The following is a 25,075-nucleotide window of genomic DNA, read 5'->3' as shown; positions in this document are numbered from 1 at the left end:
TTGGCGTTTGATTTTGTTGCACTTCAGTGTTTCTGTTGTTCTGTTGTTTTCCTCTTATAGTTGATGTGTTTCCCTCGGTTTTAGTTTGTAACCCGGATTTGCTTTCTCTCAATCGATATATGACTTTTGAACAGCGGCATACTCTGTTGCCTTTATTTATCTTATTTTCTGGATGCTTTTTCGTATTCTTGTTCTTCCACACTTTTGATTCTAGTGAACATGATAAGGACTATGCCAGAAGTGTATGTGTGCTCACGGTAATTTATAGTATTATTTGGTCATCTTTTTCCAAACGTTATTGATATCGTTTTGATGTAAGCATATATAAACTGACAAGTTATAGACAAACAGGTACAACATTTTTTACTTTCTTAAATATACAACCAGTTGTATAAGTTGAAGCGGCTTATTTCTAATGTAGTCTGATTTCCAATATATCAATTTACATATTTGGTTTTGGAATTGAAATGATCATTTCATTTTACAACGGTATGAATTGACAACGATTATATTTTAAAATATAACAAATAAATATGTTTCCTGTAAAAAATGACAATAATGGTTATTCATAGGATTAGTTATAATGTTTACCTTTTATTTTATGAAAATTCATTCATGATCCGGAAAAGTTAGTCTTTCTCCGTATACCAACGGGATTTAAATGTACGTTGCCAGAACTACATGCAAACAAAACAAATCAAAATGGCTCAGGCTGCTTCTAAAACGTGTGAGATTTGTGTTTCTGGACCTGGACATAACTATTGTGAACAGTGTGACCAGGTGTTTTGTGATGGATGTAAAATATCACATCTACGTACAAAGATAAGCAAAAAGCATACATTTCTAAGTGGCCCAAATATAAACCCGGAAGTTAAACAATATTGTAAAGAACATGATGAAAACTTTATATATTACTGCATGGAATGTAATACGCCGATATGCAAAATATGTGTGATTAAAAAACACAAATCACATGATTTCGCTGAAATCAAGGAATCAACTGAAAGGATCAAAGATGAGGTAAAAAAGGTAATAGACACGAAGATGAGAAACCTACAGTCAAAGATAGCAGATATTGACCAAGGCTCAAATCAATATCAAGCTGATGTTAATGGTGCCATCCACTCTATAAGAGAAGAAGGGAGACACCTAAAAGAGCTGATTGATAAGAAAGTTGAAAGTCTGGTTAAATCGGTGAAAGAGAAACAAACAAAGAATCTTCAAACTTCACAGTCCAGTGCTAATGAGATTAAAACTGCTTTGAATAAGGCAAAGGAACAGCTGAAGATCTATCATGACACACAAGGGATAAAAGATACCACGAAATTGTTACAAAAACTAAAACAAATAAAGTCACAAATCGATCTAATAGAAGAAATACAGGTTCCCATCATGCCATCAGTCAAATATGCTAGAAAGAAAGTAGCAGAGTGTGAAATTCAGAAACTATTTGGTGAATTAACAATTGGGTAAGTTTGTTCTTAGCTTTTTGATGTCATTGAAGTGCTTTGAAAACTGTTGTTGGTTTTTTTCCTTTTTTTTGGCACAGCGTTGTCATTCTATCTTCGACTATTAAGGATTGAATGAGAGTGGCATCTTCCGCCTCTTTATTCCAGTTATATTCTATATGTGTATATCAGATTATCAAGTTTCAATTTTAAATGGAACTTGTGATAATGCAATGCTTAGTTATATCTCAATATTGAAGTGTTGATTAACACTTTTAGCATATCAATATTTGTACAGTTAATTATTTTATACTTTGACAGTATAGAACCAACGGTATATGATTAGAGTACAAAAAATGACAACATTGAAATAATGAATTGATTTTAATCTGATACACAAAATATCAAATACGTCCAATATTTTTTTTTTTATTTTGTTAAGATTGTTCTTTTAATTACTGAAAATGTACAAGAATAGAAGTGTTTAATCATGCATTCATAGATATCTATAATTTGATCAAATCTTCTGAAATACATGTACAATAAAACATGAACCAATGATACTGTGAATTTTAGAAAAGATTAAAGGACTATTAGAAACAAGGCTCTACTGTGAAATAAATTCATAAGAAATTGGCCCTTCATCTTGTTTGAACTTTTAAGTCAGTAGTGATGTATATCGTTGATGTATATTCAAAGAGTTTTGTCAATAATGGAACTATAAACAGCTGTCATACAAATGGGAGGTTTAGCTAGTTTTAAAACAAGGATTAACCCACCCAGGCGTAAACCCAGTTGAAATTAATCTAAAGAAATAGAGAGAAGGTAAAAAAAGGCCAAGTTGGTAAATTTGAATTGTTTGCATCTGTTTCTATGGGCTTTAAAAGTTTAATGAATGTGCATAATTTAGAATTTTATGCATCTTATATATGTGTTTTTACTTACATTTATGTACATTACAGCTTAGAGATATTTGTAAACTTTTGAATTATATACACATTTTCACAAAACAATCGGTTTGGGGTAGGTGCAAATACATGTTGATCTTTTTTGTGCATAAGCATAAATTCCGTAAAAAAAATCTAAAGAAAGTTAATAGATTGATCTTTTAAAATCATTTTATTTGCATTTCTGCCCCTAGCAACATTTTTATTTAAATCCCCAAAATGGGCAATAATTTCACCGAAAAGAGAAAGTCAGTACACCTTTTTATGTTCCGGCGTGTTTGGGTTGACAATTCTGTCATGAAAACGTATAAAAGAAATATATTTGATACATCATCTCGCTTCAGATTCTATCATTTTTATATATTTAGACTATAAGTTGATATAATAACATTAAACATTTACAGTACTAAGAAATGAAATATGTGAGTAAAGTGAAATCTCTCTCTAATGAGTCATAACAACAAAGTAAATGTGTTCGATTTACACATGTTTACTAATAATACTTGACGACAGACTTTACAAGTGGATCTTAAAAATGCATAACTTCATTTTTTGTATATGTTATCTGGGTTCATGAGTCCTCAACCTCTGAATTTTTTTTAGTCTGCCCTTCCATGAAATATTTAATTGGATTTTTTAAAAATATATTTGAACTTTCGAAAATTCCGCCTGACAACCGATCAGGCAACAGTTTTAAGTGGACCAAAAGCATACAAGTAAATTAAATGATGCTCAATAGAAAGTAGATACATTTGTCTTTTACGATACAACTGGCATATAAGGATCTTAATGATGATATGTTGATAAATTAATCAGTTTTCAAGAGCTAAATTGACAGCGTGTCATCACTACAATGGATTCCATTTTTACGATTATAAAAATTTGGTGTCGTAATGGGGAAATAATTTTGACGAAGTAAAATCCTGACTGACCATTTTCTTCGGAACATGCCAGTGTCAAGTCAGGAATATGGCAGTTGTTTTTCAATTATTCCGTAGATTGAGAACGTTTGATTTCGTAAGTTTTTATAGACTGCCCTCTTGTTGAATATACCTTGAAGTTCGGTAGTTTTATTATACTTTTTCTTGTTATCTTTTTGAATCAGACAAGTCTGGTAATCTAAATTTATTTCATGATAAAGAAAGCAAAATATTTCTTTAATTTTAGTAACCATCAAGTACAATCCAGGATCCGCCTAGTACACATCTGGATATCCCATATTTTTACCAGCAAATGGCGGAATTCGGATGTGTATTAGATTTTAATTAGTTTAAATCAGAATTGCAATTTCTACTTGTAGATATTTGAATTTCGATTTGTACTAGGAAGTTTCTGAATCCTCTTGATTTCCGTTTGTACTGTAACATATACCTCTCAAGACTACATATTCACAACTGCGTACTATTCTATTGTATTATAATTTCAATTAAATTAATGGTTTTTCTAGCAGGAATTTAACATTAGACTTGGGAATTCCTTCCAAGAAGACAGCAACCAAATAAAAACCAAACAGTTTTTGATAAAAGACTTGTATGCACCTATTGTTTAATCATAAAGTGTTAGTACAAGCTTAATATTACAATTACTTCCAACATACTATCATATCCGTTATAAGAAAACAAAAACCGCCAGGATATACATAACTTAGCAGCCACTTAGAAGGTTTCCGCTATGTCAAGTTATTATTTTTTTTCATAATGCCCTTTTTGTGCGTGGATTACCGAAAAAGCAACAAAAACCATGCAGTACTTTTAATACAAATTTGGAAACTTTTTTGCGTTATTTCGGTTTATCTGAAAACAGCTTGTTCATTCGGCATGTTGAAAATTAAGTAATACAGTGTTTTATTTCATTGTACGATAAGTTACAACTTTGACGCGCACATAAAATAAAATGATCATTGTCGACAAGATAATTTATTTTTCAGAGAAACTGTCAAAAGAGAAGAAAACCCGAAAACTCAGAAGAACGCCAGGTTTGTATTTAGAATAGACATTAAACGTATTTGTTAATATTGTTCTCATTGCTATTTTCAACTCTTATGTGGATTGACTTTTCCTACAATGACAAAATCAATCGAAACACTTAGATTTGTCTTCCTAAGTCAGTTTTGACGTAAATGTGAAGGGAATGTTTAGTTGTACTGTTCTTCATGTCCGTGATTCATTGGATTTGTTTCAAGTGAATTGTATTCCACTGAAACTAATGAGTATGATATCAACAAAATACGCGTATAATATACTAAGTTGCGCACGTACTAAATACTTTCTCTCTCTCTTGTATACATGATATTTTTATGTGACATAAACTTGATTCTAGTCGGTGGTTTGGCATTACCGTGAAACGTTTTGAATTATGAATGAGTTTTCTTTTTGACCGTAATCAACTGTTTTAATTAACTTTAGCGAAGTTGGTTTGAAATATATGGATGCTTTACTTTTGATTTACTGGACTGATTTGTTGCTTGACATACATAAACAGTGTATATATATATATGTATATTATCGTTCAGTTTGCCCAGGAAAGAGCTGGAAGACATCAAATGTTTTTTTTTTGAAAGATTAGGCAATAATTGTGGCGAAAAATATTGACATGAGGGTAAAATGTCCGAGTAAAGTTAAAGGTGATTAATCAATTAAAATGTTACGTTTAAATGTTGATCGAACCGATGCTATAAAAGTTAGACATCTCCCTTGAAATATTCTAACCGTGTCATATGATATTTTATAGAGTTACAACAACAGCTAAACAATACAGATACAGATGCGTCATATGCGAGTAAGTGTTATGTTATGTAGTTTTCTGTCGGACTAGTTTCTAAGACCAAGTTTTGTTACATCAGTAAGTAAGATATTCAAATTTGAAAAACAGATATATGTAAAGCACAAAACAAGTAATTGCTTCAAACAAAATTTGTTTTATGTTTAAGAAAGTGATGGCACACATCTGCGACTATAAATATATGATCTATATTGTCAATGACAAACACATTGATTCAACTTTCTTTAAATCAACGTCTCATTCTTTGGCAGTAGTTTATCGTTTTACTCCGACATTTACGCAGTTTAGTTGATATAAGATACAAACTTACTATAATATACGTATTTTATATTTGTGTATTTTCTGATAGCGGACTGTTCTTTAGTCAAAAACTATTCCACCATGTTAAGGTTGACGAAATAGTGAATTTATAAATAAATAGTGTATGAAACTTATTTTTATTTTATCTTTTGACAGTATTGTTGTGGTTTTATCATCCTAATTTAATATGTCGAACACTGTAAATATGTAACCTCAAGTATGTGGGATATAAAACATACTATAAGTCAGGTACCCGGTCAGTGGTTGTTATATTTCAGATTATTATTCCAATTATTTTGTTTTAACAATTTTGGGTTCCTATTGATACTAGTAGTTTCTTCAACTTCTTCAAAACCTCGTGACCACCTAAAGCTTATCATTTTATAATTCGATACTTGTCTGTCGCATCGTATGGCGTTGACATATATCAATTGGTACGTTCGTGTATGTACTCGTTTGAAGGTATCCATTAGCTGGGGCGTGCTCCATACACCAAAACTGTTCAAATTGTGTTATAAAATCTACACTGCAGAAGTTTTACGATCACCATCACGAATGGGTTGATCGATTTGATATGTCTGTGTCTCAATTCAATAGCGCCATGTTATCGCAGTCTTAGATCCTTGGATACCAGAATAGTCGTCTAATTTGTAATTTTACCGATTGTGACATATTTACTGAGTGTGGACTCGCATGACGGGTGATGCACGCATAGCAGGAGACAGGTACTACGTCGACGCTTCATTATGGAGGTAATGTGATAACCTTTTTGTTACTTTAGTTTGTCTTCCTAATCGATTAAAGGGATTTTGACATCGGTAAACTACTGCTTCATAATTAGAAGGACGAACACATCTGAGGATCTAGATGTCTGTTGGTTATTGGTGTTGTTTGGTTGCCGTTTAAGAAGTTTTCTTAACCCATTAAATTCCCTTTGACCTTTTTTATTGTCCAGTTTGTTTGCTTCTATTTTGTATTATGACAATAATTACACAAATATTAATATAAACGTTTAAAGGCTTAAATCAGAATAATTGAACGACAAGGGAGTTTTATCTTCCTAACTTAAACTATGATGGATAGTTTTTTCATTGGCAATCAAATGTAATACAACAAAAATATCGAACTCAAAGGAAAATTCAAAATGGAAAGTCCCTTACCAAATGACAAAATCAAGAGCTCAAACGCATAAAATAAAAGGAAAACAACTGTCATATTCCTGACATGGTACATGTATTTCCTTTTGTAGAAAATGATGGATTAAACCCGGTTTTAAAGCTAGCTAGACGTTTCACTTGTATGACAGTAGAATGAAACTCCTTATGTTGACAACAATGTGTAAGCAAAACAAACATACATAATAGGTTAAAAATATCAACAATTGGGGTACAGCAGTCAACATTGTGTTTTAATCTTAAACACTATAAAAGCACACAACTATGTGAACAGAGAAAAACAAAATGGCATATAGACGTAGCACATAAGCAAAAATGAAAGACAAGAATCAAACCACATTCCCTCATTTTATATGATGGTTGAGGCTTGCTTTTCTAACTTTGGCGATACATCTCGTCTCACTACAATATTTTTGAACCTGATTATTCTACACATGCATTAAACTTTGAAATGTGTGCATTAAAACATGTTTTGTGTAGACTCAAAGGATATTAAAGTTTGTTTCTTCTTCCATTATTCGTTATTGATTACAAAGTTGTTTTTGATGTTTTCCACGTGGGCTACTAGTATATTTTTTAATTCTAAATTTGACGTGAGTTTTAAAACTTGTTTAATAACATTAACGGTACTAATTTTACTACCCTTCTAGCGCATTTAGACAATAAATGTCTCTTCATTAATGTTCGCGGCCAAAATATTCTCAAAACAAAAATTTATTCAAAAATTAAAAAGCTGATAAAACCAAAACGGACAAAACGTATAGCCAAAACCGGACAAGGACCAGAGCTTTGCATGAGGAGAAAACTTATTATTATTTATTCATTTACCGAGGGGAAGAATGTAATATCCTAATGTTTTGTAGTTTAACACTTTTACACGGAACTTGTTATGGACACAACAAATGGTACAATTACACCGCTAGCATAATAAAGACCATAATTATATATAAAGGAAATAAGTTTGTCTATTATATTGTCTTACATTCCTTTTTATGTGTATTGATTTAAACAAATGTTAACTTTAATTGATCAAAATTTCAGGACAGAAATAATTTCTGAGTAAGTACCCATATTCATATAATTCAAAGAAATAAATTTACTGAACAAATATTTTTATTGCATGGATACTGATGTGTAATATATTCATTTGGACACGATAACATTATTAACAACGGTACATAATATATATTTGAGTATCTGACATAAACTTAAAGTTTGTATGTCAGAAAATGGGCAAAACGCAGCAAGGTGAGCCAGAACTGAACACTTTTATTATCTGTATAGATTAAGTTTACAATGTACAATGAGGTTACGGGTTTATGACCCTTTTAGAAAACCCAAGGTTGTGGATGCTTGATCATTCTTTACCGACAAATATGTTGTTGTTGCAGCAGACAAATCATCCAACAAGATTGGTTTATATGCAAAGCCATTATAAAGAAGTTGGATATCACACCAACATTGGGAATCCCACATATACATGTACCCCTACATCATTCACGAAAGAAGATATTTAGTAATATCACAAATCCGTCCTTCTCTTCTTTGGTATTAACATTAAAAAAATGACGAAAATCTTCCAACTTTACACTGGATACGTAAACTTCACAATACACCTTAAAACAAATTATTTTCAAAAACACCAAACTCTAAGGTAAATCAAAAAAAGGGGGAAGTCCATAAACACTGAAAACTCCAAAGAACGATTAATAGCCGGTTTGTCAAGATTTTCAAGTAAACATATTTCTAAAGTTCTTACCACCATTCTTTTCTCAGTAAAAGATGGCCTTTAGAAATATTGTAATGAGGTATATTCAATCAGCGGTGTCAATCAGATGTGGATTCTTGAAAATTCTAAGGATCGATTATAAAATCTACAATCACAATGTTTACAATTTTGCAGTAATATTAAAACATTTGATTGTTGTACGCGTGACAATACTATTCCCCATGATTAATAATATATCAAATACTTCAAATCATTAAACACATCTTTTCTACAAAAATTGGAAATGTAAATAAAAATTCTTTGCTATTCATTATGAAATATCTTACTTTGGGAAGAACTACAGTGATTCCACAGGATATACACCGAAGATGAAATTATCAAAATGCTGGACTGTTTTTTTTAAATTCAACATATTTGTTGATTTGGTGGAATGATATGTCAGCAGACAGTCGGTATTCCAATGGGCATTTACTGTGCACCATTTCTGGCCGACTTGTTTTGTACCGATATGAAGAAGACTTCATACAGAACCTTTCCAAAGAAAAAAAGAAAAATCATCTTGCAAATTTTTCAATTCACTTTCAGATATATTTATTATGTTCTTTCACTCAAAAACCCACATTTTATAAAGCGCTTACATCTCATATATCCCAGTGAAGTCGAAATTGAAGATACTATCAAAATTAGAACGTGTGCTCCATATCTTAATCTTTTCCTCGATATTGACACAGATATACGACTTCAAACTAGAATCTATGACAACGTAATGATTTCAACTTTCCAATTGTCGACGTCCTATTTCTCAACAGTAATATACCCTCTGCTCCATCGTATGGCGTTTACATATCGCAGTTGATATGATACGCTCATGCATGTTCATACTATACAGGGATGTGCTCATTACACAATCACTGATCCAACAGAGTAATGAGGCAGAACCATTTACGGTCACCATCACGAATCGGTTGACAATGACGATCTGTCGGTGTTACAACTTAGAAGCGACAGGTTTTTGTGGACTTAGATGTCTAGATATCCGTATAGTCTGATCTGTAACTTAGTGTCGACAGGTTTTTGTGGACTTAGATGTCTAGATATCCCTATATTCTGATCTGTAACTTCGTAGCGACAGGTTTTTGTGGACTTAGATGTCTAGGTATCCGTATAGTCTGATCTGTAACTTGTTGTTGACTTAGATGTCTAGATATCCGTATAGTCTGATCTGTAACTTAGTAGCGACAGGTTTTTGTGGACTTAGATGTCTAGATATCCGTATAGTCTGATCTGTAACTTAGTAGCGACAGGTTTTTGTGGACTTAGATGTCTAGATATCCGTATAGTCTGATCTGTAACTTGTTGTGGACTTAGATGTCTAGATATCCGTATAGTCTGATCTGTAACTTGTTGTGGACTTAGATGTCTAGATATCCGTATAGTCTGATCTGTAACTTGTTGTGGACTTAGATGTCTAGATATCCGTATAGTCTGATCTGTAACTTTACCGATTGTGTCCTATTCCCCATTGTGACATTTTTACTGAGCATGAATTCGCATGGCGGGTGAAGCATGCAAAGCAGGAGAAATTTATCCTGTCTACCAAACCGATGTTGCTCTTTTGGGAGTTCATGCTGTTCCCTTGGTTTCTGTTTGTTACCTTGATTTGTCCCTTCCTAATCGATTTACGAGATTTGAATATCATCAAACTACTGTCGCCTTGATTTATCACAGCTCAAACGGACACAACAACTCCGAATGAAATACGTTCCCCTATGATCACCTTAAAAGATGTCATTGAAACGACCTGTGTGCAGTCTTCAGATTCCTTTTTGTACTGCAAAAATAGACAAGGCCCTGTTCTGTTCAACTTTCAGGTATATTAAATTTCAGCGACATTTTGAAGCATAGTTTTAAATGTAATCGTAAAAACTGTAAACTTATGATCAACGCATTACTGATACCTATCATCAAAGTAACGTGACCACCAAATGTAACTATACACGTAGTCATGGGAATCTCTATTAAACTGCTTCTTATACTGTGTACGATATTACCTGAGCTTTGTAGAATGATCAAGTCGGTGAAACACGACAAAAAACTTCACGAAAGAATGATTGATCACCAGTCTAATGTTTACGATCACGAGAACACGGACACAACAACTCCGAATGAAATACGTTTCCCTATGATCACCTTAAAAGATGTCATGGAAACGACCTTTGTGCAGTCTTCAGATTCCTGAAAACAACTGTAAACTTGTGATCATCTCATTACTGATACCTATCATCAATGTAACGTGACCACCAAATGTGACAATACACGTAGTCATGAGAATCTGTATTAAACTGCTTCTAATACTGTGTACGATATTACCTGTACTCTTTGTGAACTGATCGATGATCACGACAAAAGACTTAACCAAAGAATGATTGATCACTAGTCTAATGTTAATGATGCTGAGAACAATACATTTCTCTATAAACAATTTCACCAGCCTCACTATTCCCATTGTTTCTATGAAAGTCAAGATTTAGAGAATATCTGTCATTCAAAAAATTATTCCATATTGAGTTCACCATATCGCTTACAAATAGAAGATTTTTGGATTCGCTAATTGGGAACAGCTATCCCTTATGGCTGTAACTACAGAAATTGATGGTGTAGGTATTTTGTCTAGTCTTAGGTTGAGTCATATCAACAAATTGAAAATGTTTAACACCTCTGTTCGATGATATATGAACACATTCACTACCTACTGTTCACATCATGTCTATAGATAGTTTGTTATCCTCTGTTAATAAACCTTTAGGAATTCTTTATATTCGAAATTAATTTTTTTCCGTACCTTTATCTCAGCTCAATTCACTATTCCATGAGGCCCAATACACTTCCGTGATTTATACGAATTATTTAAAGTATATATTGGTTGCAATAATTATTGATATTAATAACCATAGGCTGTTCAAACCAGCAATAACTACTTCCAAACATGATCATGATGATAAAAACAGTACTAATTAGTAGTTATAATATAAAAAATTGTTGATAAGGGTTTGGATGCCATCAATATATACTATCAATATTAGCAATATTTTCCACCACAAATATGTGCAGAAAACAACACCTGATTTCTTCACAGATCAAAAAACGCCTGTCATTTCATATATGTAGAACAAAACTATTGCTTCTACCATTTTTAACCAAAAGAGGGCAATAGAGTCCTTTGCTTCCAGGTTTGTAAGATCAAACCTTCTGATTGCATTTGTGCATTATTGCCAAGCAAATATAGTTCCGATGGTAATGTTATTACTAGAGGCTTTTGGATTGTAAAGAGTAAACAAGTTAGATCGTCGCTAGCCAAAGGATCAAGAATTCCAAAGCCCATTATCTGGAAGTACAACTTCATGTTAATTATGGATGCAGGTAATGACTACGCAGAAAATGGGTAAAATGCAAGCCAGATAAGCCGAAACTAAATAATTTATCTGAAAGGATCAATGCTATTAGTTCATAAATTCAGAAGTGCATTCAAAATTTATGATGTTTAATGATTTTGAAAAAAGATGCTTCACCAAATAAATTCCGTTTACTCTATTTCAATAGTGGCCAGTCGCTGCTATATATCTGTGGTTAACACTACATCATGTAATGCTAAACATTCACTGAAAAACATGGTATACAGTACAAGCGGAACTTAAAAACGTATGTCAGCATGAAATAAAAACTTAACAGAAAGTTACTAATTTTAATATTTTTAACATTTTGTTGATCTTTAAACACGGAAGACGTTTTTCAGAGTAAGATTGTCTAAAGCGAGACAAAGTATAACCATTGCGCTAATAGTGGAATGACATTAACCATAAAATTAAATTTTTATTGTACTCACCTTACAAACAGCTTGGTTATATATCAATCAAAATTCATCATCTGTACATTCCGTTTTTTTGACCAGTGGTAAACAATTCGTACGGTGCAATTCCCGTCAAATCATCATCAAAGGTCAAGGACGTACACTTTCACATTTTTTCAAAATACCAACATTATTGCATATTCTGCCTTCTCTATAATAATACTGTATGCAAATAAGGAAGAGAAGAGATTAACAGTCGCTTATCAAGCAAAAAATTAGATTTTTAAAGCGCGTTTTTAATAGACAGCACCTGTTTCCAGATTTTTATTCAAATTTTAGCTATAAGTAGATAAAATGCCATTTTCGGGTTTTTGATGTCCAAAAATCAAATAAATGTCTAATGTTTAGGTCAAGGAAGTTTTTTTTGTCCGGCCTTGACCTTTGATCATGATGTGACGGAAATTACACCGTTCAATTTTTTCACGACCAGGCAAAACGGAATGTACAGATGATGAGTTTTTCGAATGATATATAATACAGCCGTGTGTTAGGTGGCTGCATGTAAGTCCTTAACTTAGAGGCTTTTTGAAAAAAATGTCACTCTCCTATAACTGATTTGCTAAAAAAAATCAATGGTCTAAGTTAATCCGGATTTATTTGCTGGTTGGAAAATCATTTCCGTCTTCCAACGTCATATATTCGTTGACATGAAATCCTGATTGTATTACACTCTGATCAGAGACTAGTCGTAGATGATTTTGCGCACTGGAAAATGTATTTGTAGATCAGTTTGAAAATGAAATTATTAGGTACTAATATTCTTCGTTTTGTGTATTTTTTTTAATTTACCCGCGAAGCATAATCCACTACTGAAATGGGCAATGTGGTCTGTAAATGACAAAAAAATCGTTGAAAGTATATTTTATTATGAAGTCATGGCCTTTTTTTTTTTTTGTCATACTTGTAATGTTCTGAAGGTAAATAAATTCCGGAGGTAAATTCGTGCTACCTTAATATGGCCCAATATTACGGATTTCCGACCCGTACGTGTACATTTAGATGGCCTAACCTAAATTGACATAACAACGAAAACGAGGCAGGTGTCCTGATGTTTAACAATACATTTATGGTTAACATGATCACTCTGATTGAATTTCTGTATAATCAACGTCTCATTCTTTTTATTTGTCTGTATCGGCTAATGACATTGACACATGTTAGTTTAATAATATACAGGAAAGTTTTATTTTAAGACGATATTAACACATAGAGGAGTACTGTAGAGTCAAAACCAATTCCATTATGATTAGGAGGATAAAATACTGAAATTAATGACTTAAAACTTACTTTGTTTCAACTGTTAAAATTACTGTAACAGTTGTGAAAATAATAGACTACGTTAATATTTCGGAACTTATTTTAGCAAATCTTTAACCTCGAATATGTGAGACATAATAGAGATAGTTAAATGGTAAGTTGAAATCATTCCTTCGTAAGTTTTAAGGACGCCTTCACGAGTTGGATGACCGTTATGTTGTGTCATCTGCTCTAATTTTTTTCTGTTTGTCTTTTTATTTTTGGCCATGGCGTTGTCAGTTTGTTTTCGATCTATGAGTGTGACTGTCCCTCTGGTATCTTTCGTCCCTCTTTTTATGGCATATCCGTTTCGCAGGTGATAGCGAATATGTTCCTAATGTCGTAACTACAATCTCTTCTTCTTTTCGTGAATGTGACCTACCAAATAAGACTTACTACCGGGTTTGTATTAACATAAGCTACACGACGGTTGTCATATGTGGAACAGGATCTGCTTACTCTTCCGGAGCATCTGAGACTACCCTCAGTTTATGGTGGGGTTCGTGTTGCTCAGTCTTTAGTTTTCTACGTTGTGGTCTGTGTACTATTGTTTGTTGGTCTTTTTTTATTTTTAGCCATGGCGTTGTCAGTTTATTTTGGACTTTGAGTTTGAATGTCCCTCTGGTATCTTTCGACTTTCTTTTAATCCTAAATGTTCTAAGTCAGGAACCTGGGTAGTGGTTGCATTATGTTTTCTATAATATTATTTTGTTTTTTACAAATTCTCTGTGAATATACATACTGTAGTCTATTGAAATTATTCACAACCTTTTCTTATTTACGCTGGACTATTACGAACTTTTTATATAGATACATGGTCTATTTAGGAGGAATACATGTCGGGATCTAGATGCCTGTTGGTTTTTCGTGTCGTTTGATTGCAGTTCAGATACACTCACCCATAACATCCCTATAGACAATTAGTTGTTGTACTTACATATTTGTTAGGCATAATGTTATGTGAACTTTTAAACGCTAAAGACGGGATAGGGGTGAACGACTAAGTACTGCATATTTCATTAAAGTTTTCAAAACCCGGTTATTTGACTTATGCATTAATATTTGGTATGTGTACATATGATATGAATTGTATTTGTATGGCGTTTATACTAGTATGTCTGTATCTTGTTTAATTTTTCTTCATAAATTACAATATATATTCACTTGTAAACGATAATGCAATCGTTAACAACTATGAAAAATGTACTATCTAAGTATCTGTCATAAACACAAATATATTAATTTTTCTTATAGTGGAAACAATGACTGCCAACAAATCACTCAGACTTGAGAGAGAAAGGAGTCATAGGACCGAACATAGTTCACAAGATGTAGTTTATCATTTATTACAAAAGATATAGTCCATTTTACTCATAGTTGATATATGTCTGTGGCAAATACTTTAGCATATTTATTTAATTTTGTTCCTTGTGTCTTAATATTTCATGATATTGTGCAGTTGGTATTATTATTTTGTTATTGTTCTTTTTTCAGAGAAGCGCCTTCTATGTAAGTATAAGTATCATATTGTTATAAAAGTTAGATAATATCTGAAATAAGACAAATGTCAACAATTCAACATTGAGTTCATAAGTGAGTTCCACCCATGTTAGATGATAAATGTCACAGTCTGAAACCTTCACCTACTTGTGTATAATGGGAAACCATTCCCTGGTGTAAACGAACTGTGGTGCACCAAGATAAGAGAAACATTTTTTTATACAACTGATAAAAGGTTCCACTAGAAATATTGGTGTTTTACCTCTTGTAAACAAAGTCTTAAGAGGACACGTGAATGTGACCTACCAAATAAGACTTACTACCGGGTTTGTATTAACATAAGCTACACGACGGTTGTCATATGTGGAACAGGATCTGCTTACTCTTCCGGAGCATCTGAGACTACCCCCAGTTTATGGTGGGGTTCGTGTTGCTCAGTCTTTAGTTTTCTACGTTGTGTTCTGTGTACTATTGTTTGTTGGTCTTTTTTTATTTTTAGCCATGGCGTTGTCAGTTTATTTTGGACTTTGAGTTTGAATGTCCCTCTGTTATCTTTCGACTTTCTTTTAATCCTACATGTTCTAAGTCAGGAACCTGGGTAGTGATTGCATTATGTTTTCTATAATATTATTTTGTTGTTTACAAATTCTCTGTGAATATACATACTGTATTCATATGAAATTATTCACAACCTTTTCTTATTTACGCTGGACTATTACGAACTTTTTATATAGATACATCGTCTATTTAGGAGGAATACATGTCGGGATCTAGATGCCTGTTGGTTTTTCGTGTCGTTTGATTGCAGTTCAGATACACTCACCCATAACATTCCTATAGACAATTAGTTGTTGTACTTACATATTTGTTAGGCATAATGTTATGTGAACTTTTAAACGATAAAGACGGGATAGGGGTGAACGACTAAGTACTGCATATTTCATTAAAGTTTTCAAAACCCGGTTATTTGACTTATGCATTAATATTTGGTATGTGTACATATGATATGAATTGTATTTTTATGGCGTTTATACTAGTATGTCTGTATCTTGTTTAATTTTTCTTCATAAATTACAATATATATTCACTTGTAAACGATAATGCAATCGTTAACAACTATGAAAAATGTACTATCTAAGTATCTGTCATAAACACAAATATATTAATTTTTCTTATAGTGGAAACAATGCCTGCCAACAAATCACTCAGACTTGAGAGAGAAAGGAGTCATAGGACCGAACATAGTTCACAAGATGTAGTTTATCATTTATTACAAAAGATATAGTCCATTTTACTCATAGTTGATATATGTCTGTGGCAAATACTTTAGCATATTTATTTAATTTTGTTCCTTGTGTCTTAATATTTCATGATATTGTGCAGTTGGTATTATTATTTTGTTATTGTTCTTTTTTCAGAGAAGCGCCTTCTATGTAAGTATAAGTATCATATTGTTATAAAAGTTAGATAATATCTGAAATAAGACAAATGTCAACAATTCAACATTGAGTTCATAAGTGAGTTCCACCCATGTTAGATGATAAATGTCACAGTCTGAAACATTCACCTACTTGTGTATAATGGGAAACCATTCCCTGGTGTAAACGAACTGTGGTGCACCAAGATAAGAGAAACATTTTGTTATACAACTGATAAAAGGTTCCACTAGAAATATTGGTGTTTTACCTCTTGTAAACAAAGTCTTAAGAGGACACGTGATCACGTTGTTTTTTGGAAAAGGTCTCACATTACAACAACCCAATGACCATGGATGACAGTTTGTGATCGGTACCATAGAAATTAGGTTGATATCTTGATGGCAAATTTACCCCCCTCCTACCGACCCTAATTGATGTCCTGGTTAATTACGCGGATGAAAGCAAAGACGGTTGCATGACGAAGACCGTGATGGGAATTGTAATACTCGGTATATGAGAATGATTATAAATCCACATTTTTACAATTTTATGGGATTAAAATATCATTAAAAATTCTTACAATCTATAAGAATCAACACTGAAGGGGAAAAAACTACAAGCTGTTTTACCTTTTGATATTTAACATTTTCTTCAAGTCAATTCAAAAGACATGTATAATACAATTTTAAACCTAAGTACAATACCAGTTGTACTTGCAGCTGATCGAAAATTGGAGATTATATCAAATAAAAATGTTGGAGATTGGAAAAAAATACATGATTGTTTAACTAATGTACTAAAAAAAACAAGCTCTGTTCGTTTCAATACCGGAATATTAACCGGGTTTTAGGTACTTATACTTTACTTTTAAAAATGAACCTTGTACAGTGTAATTTATGAACAAGAAACTACAGAACACTTACTGTGGGGCTGCAATATTGTAGCAGACATCTGTCACCATCTGAATGTTTGGATTTATGAAGCAACACATATTAAAATTCCGCTAAATGTGGATATTGTCATTTTTGGCCTCTATGAAAACTATAAACTAAATTTTATTAAAAAATAAAGTCAATTTACTATTAAAGGACTATAATTACAAGTATCTTTATACTAGTGAATATATACTACTTCGTCCATTATTTTTTTTTTTCTGTTATATCGTATCGTATATTTTTTTTCCTTTCATTTGTTTGATTATGTATTAATGCTTGTCAATCCATGAAAAAAAACACACTCTCTTAATTTCTAAAGTATTTTCAAAATGTGCTATTCGAATATCCCCAATATTTCTTCGTGTAGACAGAGGAAACGTGTTGTGTGTAGTTTAGTATAAGGCAGTTCGCAGTTTCAAGTGGAATCTTTTAATTATTGATTGTATTGTCGTTGTTATTTCTAAACGGTTTAGAACTTCTAAATTTAATATTGTGTTTGTGGTTTGTTAGGTGTTCCGCAAAATGTAAGACGTTCGCTTAAAAAATGCCCGTTTGTTCACATATTTATAACCACACAATGATTGGTTTAATTAACCAGACAAATGAGGCTTTGGGTCTTCATGTTTTGTCATAGGAAATGGAGAGCGAAAAGGTTGTTCTATTCACTGAGTAAAGTATTATTAGAAAATAATCTGGAGCAGATTTGCCATTTGCCGACGTTGCACGGACATATTTGTTGACATCAACGTGATTTTTTCTACATATTCTCTCTACAGAGGCATTGCCTCCTTTGTCATAATTTAGAAAACTGCTGACTGAAGAAGGCGAACTTCGATTGAATACAGTTGAATTTATGATTGGAATACGGTTTGTTAAGCCCGTGGACATTCGTGAAGCTGTTATATATATTTTTTTTCATTTATTTGTTTTGTCACTTCTTTTTATTTTCGTCGTTAGTTGCTTTAAGTCGTTAATATAAGAATGTGTCAAAATGATTTGATAAGTCACATGTCATGTCATTGTTGACTTATACATTTTTATTCGTTAGTTGAAACGTATATTGATCAACGTCTAACGGTGAGTTGTGATTGTATCGAAAATATCAAAATCCACCTGTTATTGGTTCACAGGTACATAAGGATATGCTCAATGTTTCGATTTAAAAATAATAACAAAACAGAATGGCCCTTATCAAACCTCACATAGATCACTATTCCACGTCTTTTATTTGATTCAATCAAAATATAGTTTACTGGCATCTCCGTATTTCAAGATGAATGTTGATTCGTGATATTAAAAGAATACCAATGCAATAACATTAACAATACCTGCACAAAATCGATGTCCAACCTGTTAGAGTAAAGTTAACTACACGAATCTTTGTAGATATGAGGCTTATCAACAAAGCTTCTTAACAAAGCAAGAATTGTAACATTACAGACCCAAAATACTACACTTATTTAATCACAACAACTGCATAATTTAAACCAATTATATCTTTTAGATAAAGTGTTATCGTGTTCAAAAATGAGCATGTTAAGGATTTTTATGTAACTATTTGAACGGAAATTCATCAAGTGTAATCTTTCTGGTTTCGTTGTACCTTTGTTTAAATAATAACGTATGATCTCCCGCTATTTCATTTTGAAACCGTCTCATACCATTTTCAGAAAAAAACTTTCCTGTTACATTCATATCATATGTTTGTATCAAAAACAACATGATCCATTAACTGACAACCATTAATAAAGAGGAATATGACAGTTATTTTCTATTCGTTTGATGTGTTTGAGCTTTTGACTGTGCCAATTGTTAGGGGACTTTCCGCTCGGTATTTTTGTTGTTTTACTTTTTATTTAAGTCAAATGTTCTTAAACATATTAAATGAGTATCCTTATCAAACGTTTTCCTTGAAGCGTGAGAGGAAATGTTGCTTAAGTTTGTGTTTCAAATATATTTTTTCGTTCTCTAAATTTTTTATTTATTGTGTTTTTATTTCTTCTTCAGAAATAGCATTAAATGTCCCTTCCATGGTATGTTTACTGTATTTGTATTATCTTATACATTTTACTTGATTGATTACGACAGTTACCGTTTAATAAATTAAATGTGAATGTCTTTCTATTTATTGTATCCGTGGTCTGTAAGTATATATTTTTCATTTTTATTTCTTTAGATATTCGTTGTATAGTTATATCTGTGTTAATATGGACTCCGATTGTAACAAGGTCTTAACAAACATTATTTTGACATTATTATTTGGACCATGATATTAAAACTCAGAACAAGTTACAGTGTCATTTATAAATACTGTTCAATTGGTACATGTACTACTATCAAACATAAAAATAGATGATCAAAATATAATCGTGTAACACAAAGACAACTATAATGGTCTATGTTTAAAATAAATTTAACAATTTGTTTTCAAATTTATTAGAACTACTAACAAAGGTCAACAAGTCATTGTACATGCTGTACATGGTCAGATATGAATGATTTGAAGATATGAAGTCTTGGGGAGACAAAACAGGCGTCTGATATTAAATTAGATTAGTATAATTGATGAGTTTTTCATTACGAACATACCCACCCCTTTCGTCCAATGGAAAACCTTTTGTTCCTTCTATTTTTTATAATACATGGCTTTACATGCACTTTAAAATACTGTACATAAATGACTTGTAGATTAATTATGTGTACTCTGAATAACTGCCTTAACGAAGAGTACAATCTCCTAGGAAAACAGCAAAGGAAAAAAAATCATGGATACACGAGGTTGTCTAATAAATATAAATGACAAGAAGAGAATAGAATTGCTAAAGCATTTACAAATTTAGTTTTGAATATTGCAAACGTTATATATATTACATTGATGGAAGGGAATAAATGAAAAGATGAAAAGGTGAAGGTAAAATAATGCTTAATCTTAAGATGATGCCAGATCCTAGAGTCAATGCTATTTTGATTTAAGATACAATAACTGTTAATATATACAGCAAAGGAAAAAAACAATACATTTATTTTATACATTAATTAATAATAAAAAAACATCTGATGTTTGAACAATCTAACTTTTAATATTCATAAAAAAAAACTGATTTGTGTAGGTTTTCTTAGTAAAGAAATTTGAGATATAATAGTATTAAATTTCATCGAAGCCGACAAATAATCTCCAGCTTTAAACAATGTATCCTTTGTTTGCTCTCCGTTCTATTTTATTCGATCATTACATATGTTTTACGTCCCTATTATTAACCATGTTTATACTTTAAAGTGAACTCATACTAGGCTTTGATTTATTCCAAGGGAAAAGGATGAATGTCTAATGCCACTCAAAAGCACGAATATGTTCAAAATTGGCAAGACAATACTTGGTCATGTTTTATGAACATTTAAAACCATCAGCTACATCTTGGGCTTGACATATTCATATAACATGACCAAGTATTGTCTAACCTTTTTATATCTTTTTTTTATATGAAACATAAAAAGAAAGGAACATGAACAATTAACCAAAAAAACGCAACTTGGCAAACACAATGATTTCTTTACAATCAGGCGATTTTTTCATGAGGATTTTGAAAGGATAGATAAAAGCTTACCTTTATAAATAATGGATATTGATTGGTATATACTCATTTATAACAAGGATACAGCGATAAATGTATAGAAGAAACTATAAAATTCCCTTTTATTCAATGTTTTACTTGTTTATTTACATATGTACATTTGATTTGTTTAAAGAAATAACTGAAAAAAACTTTTAAAATATAATAAATACCTTTGGGTTAAAAGTTATAAATGTGATTTCTTTCTATACTCGCATTATCATATACAACGCATAAACCTTATTGTCTAACATATTGTGTAAGTTCGGCCGAAAATGTTTGTTAATATCTAAATGTTTTTTTTTAATTCTTATTTTAATCGTTGCAGTCTTGTCTCATTGACGTCAATCAAACATATTTTGTACAACATATTAATTTTGTTAAACAAATAAAACTACAATTTTAAGTTGAAATTGTTTTACCTAAGAATGAATCTAATCTTGTTTGCATGCTACCTTGCATGACCTATCATTGGACTTTCTTTTGAGTTACAAAACGGGAGTGACAAGTTGAGCAAGAGAAAATAGTCTGATTTAACTGCAAAACAATATCGAAAAACTAATATGATAGAAAGCAACTAATGAAACCTCCTGAAATAAAGGTTCCTAGCTTGGAACAGCCATATAATTGTAACATGTTGACTGATTGTGGAGTAGCATGGTAGGTGATGCATGCATAGAAACTTACCCTATCGACGGACCCGGCTTCTCTGCTTTTTTGCTTTTTGAGTTCATACGATTCCCTATTTGTTCAGAAGGGTCCTAAAATTGACATATGTTAATGCTATGAGTGTTTACTGTTTGACTCTCTGTGGCGCAAACAGTCATAGATGAAGACTTTATATTTTCATTTTTAATTTACGTAATACCATAACACATTTTTGTGGCAGCTTTATATTTTTTCTCTTGATGCCTCTTACTTTTTGATCATGGAAGAATTTTTCAATTCTATTTAGTTTTTTGTAGTTGTATATTGTTATGCTCGATCGTCAAGCATATTAAGTCTTGAAATGTGTTTGTTATACCTTCTGAAATGAAACTATTAAAGATTCTCTGTATTGTCTTTACCCACAAAATATATTTTTTGGTTCATGAATTAATTTAGTGTTAACAAATACAAACCTTTTTCAAACGTTTTATTTTAACATTAAAACATGTAATAATTTTTACATATAAATAAAACTTATATAGAGAATTTCTATAAAATTAAAATAAATTATTCGAGCCCTGGAGATAATGCTACTAGTTTTATCGGTTCATATTCATAAAATGAACAATATATAAGCATGCATTTATAATCAGTTATAGCTGCATACTTAACCATCACAGGGGCTGCTTTGGCTCCAAATAAGTTGGAGCCAGAAAATCGCCAGCTGGTATATTTTGTCGCCAGTTTTGAAAACTTCGAGCTAAATTGCGTCTTGATTTCCTATACCTAGATTGAAAACATTTTCAATTTCAATTTAACTTTTTGTCTTATGCACTGTACATCATTTAACATAATAGACTAAGGAAGTTATAGCATAGTTATTATATACATGGAAAAAAGGTGTACTTTTCTATTTTTTGTCAGTATTTCATAAGTATACGTATACAATAAAACTATACCAATAAAGATTAATACAAAGCAGCTGTTTTTCAACAAAACAGCATATTGCATGTTTTTATTTGAATGTTTATGTCTCCAAACAGTGATTAATGTGACTTATATAATGACTATTGATCAATGTTCCAGTCCTTATACTTAGCTTATGGTTTGTATATGCTTCATAAGTATGATACAATATAGTTATCTCTATTCTAATGCAATATAAACAAGTCAGTCCATTTCAATTTATTGTTCGGTGTAAACTTTCACAAAACAAAAATTCCGCGAAATGATGTTATCGTCTTTGCATGGCAACTAAACAAGGTGACGACATATGTATGCTTCTCGCATCAAATGTAAACACCGGGCGTTTTGAAGCTTCTTTTACACCTCAGATTGCAATACAATTACATTAATAGATGAAAAATGTGAGTTTTTTTTTTAATTTATTATTGAATAATATAATATTACTAATATTATCATATGCTGGTAAAACGGAACAATCAAAACAGTATCGTGTGTATAGGGCTTTCACGGTTAACAACATTTTCGAATTTGTCCTATTAGAATCGAAATAATTCATGGCAGCCGTCGATTTGTTTTCATTTAACCATAAGTTGAGAATTTATATTCGTATTTTACACCTCGCTATCGCTCGGGATAAAATAATCGAATATAAATACCCAACCCATTGTTAAATTAAAACAAATCTACGGCTGCCATGAATTATTTCTTAATATATCAACCCGACAAGCTTGTATCAGAATAAAGTTATAATTGTGTTTTACGCGAAGTTTGGACTACGTGAAATATTAACCTAGTGACTTAAGATTGAAGTAGGCCAAGCTCCAAGCGTAAATCAACATTACGCGATACAATGGTCCCTTTTGTTGCATCTATGACATCATTTATAAGCTCAAGAATGGTTGAAAAAAGAGATTTGTACGTGAAAATTGTAAATGTTTTTGATTATTATCAAAGAAGACACTTATCAGTAAATTGTAGAATTCAAACTGGTGGACTCGAATGGAGCATTAAATCATAACAAGGACATTGACTACTTCGCGAAATGGACGCCATTCTAAACTCCGAAACATACAAATGAACCAAAATAATTGAAATAAAAAAACACAAAAGACTAACAAAGGCTAGAGATTCCTGACTTGGGATAGGCGCAAAAGTGCAGCGGAGTCGAACATATTTTTTTGAGTACTTAATTCTTACCCTATACCTCTAGCCAATGTGGAGTAAACACACACACAGCCACATGCACAGTTAGGCTCAGTTTATAAGAAGTCCGAGTCAGATGTTAGAATAGGTAACAGAAAAAAATAAGCAATACGACAATGATCAACATATACAGATGGGTGCAGTCCTAACCTGTACAGCAAGTTAACTTGATAACCAGTCATTTGGACTGGTCAAAGTTAACCTGTAACAGGATTTAGGACTGCTCTGACCAGTCCTAGGACCACAATCTAGTTAACTTGAAAAGCGGACTTGGTCCTAGGACTGTTTGTATGTCTGCCGAAAAAGTTAACTAGGAAACAGGTCCGCTATTGATATAAGTTAACTTCTAAACCAGTTCTGTCATAAGTTAACACAAGTTAACTTTGATTTTGACAACTCCGATCGAACCAGACCTGATCTCAAGTTAACTTTTGGCCTGGTCTGCTCAACACTAAGTTAACTTGTAACCAGGACCGCTCTACATCGATTTTTTGTTAATATCTTTTAATGTATTTGTTTCTTGGTATAAATAGCATGTCCTCCTTTTGTTCAATATATTGATACGTAACAAAATTTCAGTATTTTTGATACCCCAGGCTGACTCGTACAGCAAAATTATTTGACCGTATCAACCAAAACTTACCAAATTTGCACTTTATCATGTAAATCTATATAGCCGCATAATAAATCAGTAATATTTTACGTCAGGATGTATTGTATAATACAAATGACAGCAATATTGGAACATAATGTGAAACCAAAAGTTTGTCAGTATAAATCTAGATTGCCAGCATGTCTTCTTTTTAATCAAAATATTGTCTCACAACAAAATTTCATTAGTTTTGATACCTCAAGCTGACTCCTATAACAAAATTATTTGACTGTCTTAACCAAAACTGACCATATATGCACTTTATTTTGTAAATCTATATAGCTGCATAGTAAATCAGCAACTATTTTCATGTTAGGATTTAATGCATAATACAAATGACAGCAATATTGGAACACAACAACTACAAATTTTCGTCCTCATAAATTTAGAGTGCCAGCATGTCCTCCTTTTGTTCAATATATTGATACGTAACAAAATTTCAGTAGTTTTGATACCCCAGGCTGACTCGTATAGCAAAATTATTTGACCGTAATAACAAAAACTTACAATATTTGCACTTTATCATGTAAATCTATATAGTCGCATACTAATTCAGCAA

General features: G+C 31.9%; 1 protein-coding gene across 1 annotated transcript; it reads left to right on the top strand.

The window, feature by feature from the left end:
• Positions 1-640: 640 nt before the first annotated feature.
• Positions 641-16,615, top strand: LOC127714360 (E3 ubiquitin-protein ligase TRIM9-like). Its single transcript, XM_052220425.1, has 6 exons — positions 641-1,469; positions 4,323-4,370; positions 5,126-5,173; positions 7,693-7,710; positions 15,078-15,092; positions 16,502-16,615. The coding sequence occupies exons 1-6, from the start codon at positions 682-684 to the stop codon at positions 16,518-16,520; spliced, it is 936 nt and encodes a 311-aa protein (XP_052076385.1). The 5' UTR covers positions 641-681; the 3' UTR covers positions 16,521-16,615.
• Positions 16,616-25,075: the final 8,460 nt, after the last annotated feature.

This window comes from Mytilus californianus, unplaced genomic scaffold (genome assembly GCF_021869535.1).
Source record: "Mytilus californianus isolate M0D057914Y unplaced genomic scaffold, xbMytCali1.0.p SCAF_9, whole genome shotgun sequence".
Lineage (NCBI taxonomy): Eukaryota > Metazoa > Mollusca > Bivalvia > Mytilida > Mytilidae > Mytilus > Mytilus californianus.
This window is presented reverse-complemented; position numbering and strand designations above follow the sequence as displayed.

Coding starts and splice junctions, on each gene's coding strand:
- LOC127714360 (XM_052220425.1), top strand. CDS start 682: ATGCAAACAAAACAAATCAAAATGGCTCAGGCTGCTTCTAAAACGTGT. Junction 1,470..4,322: donor TTTGGTGAATTAACAATTGG/GTAAGTTTGTTC, acceptor TTTATTTTTCAG/AGAAACTGTCAAAAGAGAAG. Junction 4,371..5,125: donor AAAACTCAGAAGAACGCCAG/GTTTGTATTTAG, acceptor GATATTTTATAG/AGTTACAACAACAGCTAAAC.